At 36.2% G+C, this 6,039-nt stretch overlaps 1 protein-coding gene across 1 annotated transcript in view; it reads right to left on the bottom strand.

The window, feature by feature from the left end:
* Positions 1-5,599, bottom strand: part of NUP155 (nucleoporin 155kDa) — a gene marked incomplete at its 5' end in the record, with an annotated part of 19,920 nt that extends 14,321 nt beyond the window's left edge. Inside the window, 6 exons of the mRNA XM_010190998.1 lie at positions 565-715; positions 819-878; positions 1,937-1,999; positions 3,029-3,117; positions 4,485-4,579; positions 5,489-5,599. Coding sequence (XP_010189300.1) covers positions 565-715; positions 819-878; positions 1,937-1,999; positions 3,029-3,117; positions 4,485-4,579; positions 5,489-5,599 — 569 coding nt within the window. The remainder of the gene's footprint in view (positions 1-564; positions 716-818; positions 879-1,936; positions 2,000-3,028; positions 3,118-4,484; positions 4,580-5,488) is intronic.
* Between the last annotated feature and the right edge of the window lie 440 nt (positions 5,600-6,039).

Below are 6,039 nucleotides of genomic sequence, written 5' to 3'. Positions count from 1 at the left end.
AGGGAAACAAGGGTTGTAAAAAAAATTTCTTTCCCAACCAGTACGCAGAGAGATGACCAACATATGAAGAGTTCTGTTCTTGCTTGGGGTGTTTAGTAACACAGGACTCAACATCTAAGTAATACAATCCTCTTTACTCTTGCAGCACTGCTCTGATTTGAGCATTCTGTTTAAAGCTTCTTAACAGAAAAGACTTCAAGTCAGGACTTTCATCCTGCAAGTCCTTCTGCGTTTCTGTTTCATCCCTTAGTAGGAGTTTGAAACATACAGTTCATAGGTTTGAAAAATAAAACCAGTTTTCAGAGCTGTATATTATACACTTGATTGCAGGATCCATGTCTACACAACTTTCCTATCCTAACCATTCACTGAAAGCATCGTTATTAACAGAGCTGTAAAGAGAACATATATTAACTAGTACTTCATAAGCACAACATAAAAATCCACTTTACTAATCAAATTAAAATGTGATTACGATAGAATTCACCACCTACAAGCATTAGGGGAAGGAAAAACTATGAAACAAATGGAGTTACAGAACCTCTTTTTACACAAATATCTTACCCTATAATCCGAGCAAAGTATATGCAGATGCCATTGTGTCTTCCAGAAAATACTATCTCAGGACCCATCATTCCACTAATGGATGTACCAGGGTGAGACATGGAATTCCCAGAAGGAAACATGGGACTTGAAATACTAGGAGGTTGTAAACCTAGGGTAAAAGTAGGTAAATATTACTCATCTGCATGCAAATAAAAAAGCCTAGTTGAAAAAAAAATTTTCAATTTCTCCAGCAAAGGAAAAGAAGGTGTTACCATGCCCACTTGTCAAAAAGCTAAGACTAGGGTATGGACTATCAGCAGTCAAGGCGGAACCTAAAAGGGAAAAGAAATAAATGTAAGTTTGTTAAAAACAAAAATAAAAAACCAACCCAAAATACAACCCATAAAATCCCTGTACAAAAGCAGCAAAGTTGTTAAATCAAGGACTTTAAAGTTAGAACCATCCCAACAGGTTTTATGCAGTTAAATACCAAATTGCACTCATTTCTTTATCAACCCAACACTCCATAATTTAAACAAACGGATACATTGCTTTCAAGAGCAGTTATTAAGCATTTTTTTTCAACATTCATGTTATTTATCACACACCACCTGTTCCCTGCATTGAATGTAATACTGTCCACATACTTTTTTCTTGTTCTTCACCTTCTGGCTACTCCCATGCCCAATGTGACTACCAATTATCAAAGTGCTCACTTTCAGTCATTTAGATATTTTCAAAAAATATCAGTTGTACCTTTAAGGCACTCATCTGAAAGGAACTGGTATTATTACTCTTTATTTTTACATAGAGCAGCTAGACAAACACTATGGCAACGGTGTTAACTTGGAACATTCAGTTTGAGACCATCCACAGCATCAGATTCAACTGCAAATAAAGACTGAATACCTAACTTAAGACCCCAAAATATGACGAACACGTGACCATCTACAAAAACGTCCATGTACCTTCACCACGTAGGATGTTGTATCACAGAACGGGTAAGAAAGTTTGCACTCTGAAAATTTAGCTTTTATCAAAGAATCAGTCCTTCTTGCCTTATTCACTACAGTTCTCTCAACTTCGCAACAGTGAAAAAAACAGTGCTAATAAACAGTGCTAATGCATTCTCCAAGCACATTCTCCTGCCTGCCAAGCAAAGCACAAACTTGCAGAAAAGCAGAATGTGAATGCATGACTAGAAAGTTTCAACAGTGAGAAAGACAGAACTAAGTTAAAGATGCCTGTCCCTTTACTGCTGACATTACTGTAATGTCGTTTCACATGCAAAATTTCAAGGTGTTATAATAAATTTCTTTCAGTACTGTCTGACCCACCACATGGGACATCCACAGTATCAGAATCTTAATTTCACATGACAGTTCTCTACCCTTTGAGCAAATGGAGGAAACAGTAGCAGAAGAATGGTGCCATCTCCCACCCTGACCTGTCACTGAAGCAAAATGGAAACATGTGCTTTGATATCAGGTTTCAAAGAGGCATATATGACAGCAAATGATAAAAATACCTAAACATTTAGATTTGGGAAAAATAAATTTATTTCTAAAAGGAGTCATCAATTAGAGTGTCCTGTCATTCCCCTCCACCTTACTTTCATTCTCAGTCTGCTCCTAGCATGTGTTCTCCCCATAGCTGCTGTGCTCTCTAACTCAGATTTAATTTCTTTGCATTCCAGTCAACCACATTTTTTCCCCAAGTCTGCTGTATAAAATTTTATGCCACATGTCAGATAAGGGTAAAGAATCTTGGAAATTAATGAGTTCCTGATTAAAAAAAAAATTAAAAATCAGTAATTCGGAGTTCCAAATTCATCATTATGAATTTCTTTTTTAAAAACTCTGAAGATCTGAAATTGAGTAACACACATTAAGGGACAATTTCCTGAAGCAACTGTAGATATTTAAGTGACTCTGAGAAGCACAGAAAGGCCTCCACTTCAACAAGCCCCAGGTTCTGAGAAGAATAGGCACTATTCTCATTTGTAGGTGGCACCGACAACCTAGGCAGAAACCAAATGTTGAAGATAGAGCTTTCACAGGTAGAAATCACCTCAAAGGACTAATCCATTTCTTGATCAAAATTTTTATTTTCTTCTCATAAGCAGTATCTGCAGAGGTATGACAATGACACTGTAAGATAATCTGCTATAGCCACCAAGTAATCTTTGTAATGTTTGAGCTTTAGTATTGATAAATTGTTCTCTGGCTGCTGAAGTGCCTCTGGCAGCTACAAGTGCATAAAGATAGTATGCAACATCCAGACATCGTTTGAGGACACATCACCTTCTCACTAAATTAAAAAAAAAAATCACTCAAGAATAAACTGTAATTAATTACCCAGTGAGTGGAAAATCAAGGACTGTCACAGAAAAAAAGAACACAAGTACTTGCAAGAAGTCAAAATCCAACATAATTAAAGAAAAAACTCCACCTGTTCAAAACCATGAAATGCTGCTACTTACTGGCAGGAACAGGAGAACCCAAAATGGGTTCAACATTGCTTGGAGGAGGCAGAGCCGATGGAAATCTCATTTGTGCTTCTCCACCATACCTGAAGTTTACATGGAAAGACAAAAATTTCTCACACTTCATACACAGTCCATTTAGTTTTCATGTCTTTAGGAATTAACAGCAATTTTGAGTTTTTTTAAAAATGAGGAATAAAAAAATCAACCTAACTTTTCAGAAGTGTTTATGACTTTATGATACTTTTGGCAGAAGAAAACTGAATACATGTTGTATGGAAAGCATTAACATATCCAGTTGCAAACATAAATGAACAACTAAATATTTTTTTGTGGATGTTTTAAGTTCTGTGGTGATATGATATGATCAGGCTTTAAAGAAAAATTTACACAAGCAATTTTGATCCATCTCTCTCCTGTAGTGCTACATGAGGACTTTGTTACACCTTGCTAACACCCATTTCTCCAGAGTTGTTCCCTACATTTTCGCTTAGATCTTGTAATGTGAGTTTAACATTTAATGTGAGCAACTACTCACAGCCTACTGAGAACAGCTGACTTTATCTAACACCTGTACAAGTTTTGGAAAAGCACAAGCAAACTTTTGGCAGCATAACATCCAAATTCTAGTGCAAGCATACAGTTAAAGCAGTACGATTTATTGTCCCTCTCAACAGCTGTATCTTACCAAAACCCTTTCTTCCTCCAGACTACATGACCTGTGAGAACAGTCAATAGACCCACAATACAACAAATTGTTTAAGGCAGCTAATTAAATTATACAAGTCTGCACCACACCAAGGATACGTAGCACTCAAGATACGTAGATGACAAATTAATCCTCCAGACTGGAAGTCCATACCTTCCTCACTCAATTTGTAGTGGCAAAAAACAAATCAAACCAGTGAACAAAAAAAAACACAAACAAATCAGTATCTGTGACCCAGAGCCATCAGGCCCTGAACAGGGTAAGTCCGTTTGAATATAAATTTCCTTGGCACAATGGTGAACAGCATAAATAGCTGCAATAAGAAAAAAATTCCAAACCAATCACAAAAACTCCACAAAAATTTAAAAAATTGTCTGGTCTTTTTCCAGCTGTCTGAGTTTTTCTCATTAAAGATACTACTACACACTGCATTTCAATGAACTGTGATACTGTGAAGTATAAGTGTGCTTTAAGCGGATTAAACTACATTTTCAGTAGCCTCCTCTATGTGTGGAAAACAAGGTTTGAAGAAGTGAACTAACCAGAAATCTTTACTAATGAGAAGCTTCCTTTGTTGATGATCTCTAAATTAGTGCAAAAGCATATTCCACCAAGTTTAACCGTTTACACTTGTTTTAAAACAATGCTCACTCAGGTAGCAGGTTAAAAAGCCTGTACAATTTTTTAGTGGCTGTAGTGATCCTGATCATAATATTCAGAACAACCTACAGAATTGAAACTTACCTGAAGAATGCTCGAGTAGCCCATGCAGATACTTCTCTATCACATGCAGCATTGGAACAGGCCAAGATAAGGCAAGTGGCACAGGCCTGATCCTCCTAGAGCACATTATACTATCAGTGTGGCAGCTTGTATCAAGTCGATAAGCAACATATAGAAGTTTTACTGCTCAACTACTAAACAGTAAATACTTTTTGCATCATTTTATTTAGAAAGCAAGGAAATCAGCTCTTCCCAATTAGACAGGAAGCGAATCATAGTGAGGCATCCTACTGTATCAGGTAAGCTTTTGTTATACACAGTTTTTGCAAACTCAGTATGATTACTGCTAGGAAACAGTCTCCATGTCTGTAAGTTAATTATGACTAAGATTCATGCACTTTCTACAGAAATGCAAATTAAGATTGTGTTTGAAGAAAAAAACCCTACACAAATAATGGTTTGCATATTGTAATAGCATGTTAAAATATCACTTAGTATGGCCTATTGAAGCACAAGAGAACAGATAACAGTGAATAGTCAGTACAGATACTAATCAGTACTAGTCAAATTAAAACTGTAATCCACAATAGCTGCCTTCCTGCTTGTCTGTTATTTACCTTAAGCAAACAAATAGACCAATTATATACATTTCCACTGGCCTTCAAAATGTAAAAAACTCTTGTAGTGGTAGGAATCAAACCTTTTTAGAAACTCTTCCTTCCATGCTCATAGATGAACTCCTTTCCTAAACTAAGAACTGCATTATACTTCTGCATACAAGATTACAAGAATTTCAGGGAAAGTGGCTTACACTTTCATTTTAGGTATCATAGAACTACAAGTTACTTCTCATTATACAATCTTGTTTTATGTAGACAATACAAGAGAAAAAGCTAATAACATTTTATTTATCAATTAAATTAACTAGAAATTCATAGCAACAATAAAAGATGCTAAAGAACGTAATTAGATTTACATAAATATTATAAGTATTTCATTATTCATAATAGGTCAGAAGTTCTTACCTGATGCAATTTGAAAAACCTTTCAATCTCTTCTCCATCTCCACCTATATTGCTAACAAGCAGATGTCGCAGCTGATCGACAGGTCTGAGTTTATGAAACATAAAGCTCCCCTAGAAGTGACACAAAATAAGCTAAAGTTGTCTTTACTCTGGCCACCCCAACACCCTCTCCCCACATTGCTTATCTTTAGCATTCTGAATTTTCCTTCATTGCACTATTAGACCAAAGGATAACATGAATGGTGCCTAAAGCCTAGTTCCCATTCACAAGCATAAAATTCTCTACCAAGTCTAGGAAAGGCAGGAAGAATACTGCAAAGGCTATAAACTCTCTATAAACTGAGTTAATTTTGCTGTTCTTCAGTTAACACGAAGCATACAGTGCAAACACAGAGAAAATATATACATAAAATAAAGGCTTTATCTACTCTGCAAATCCTCAAAACTGCCTGGAAAAAAAATGCTTGAAGAATTCAGGATCAGACTTTACACTCAATCACTTTGCCTGCATCCATACTAACTAGGGGAAAGGGACCTGGGGGTCCTGGTGG

The sequence above is a fragment of the Mesitornis unicolor genome, unplaced genomic scaffold, assembly GCF_000695765.1.
Source record: "Mesitornis unicolor isolate BGI_N332 unplaced genomic scaffold, ASM69576v1 scaffold24828, whole genome shotgun sequence".
NCBI classification, from domain to species: Eukaryota; Metazoa; Chordata; class Aves; order Mesitornithiformes; family Mesitornithidae; genus Mesitornis; species Mesitornis unicolor.
Note: the sequence above shows the minus strand (reverse complement) of the source record. Positions and strands in the feature narration are given on the sequence as shown.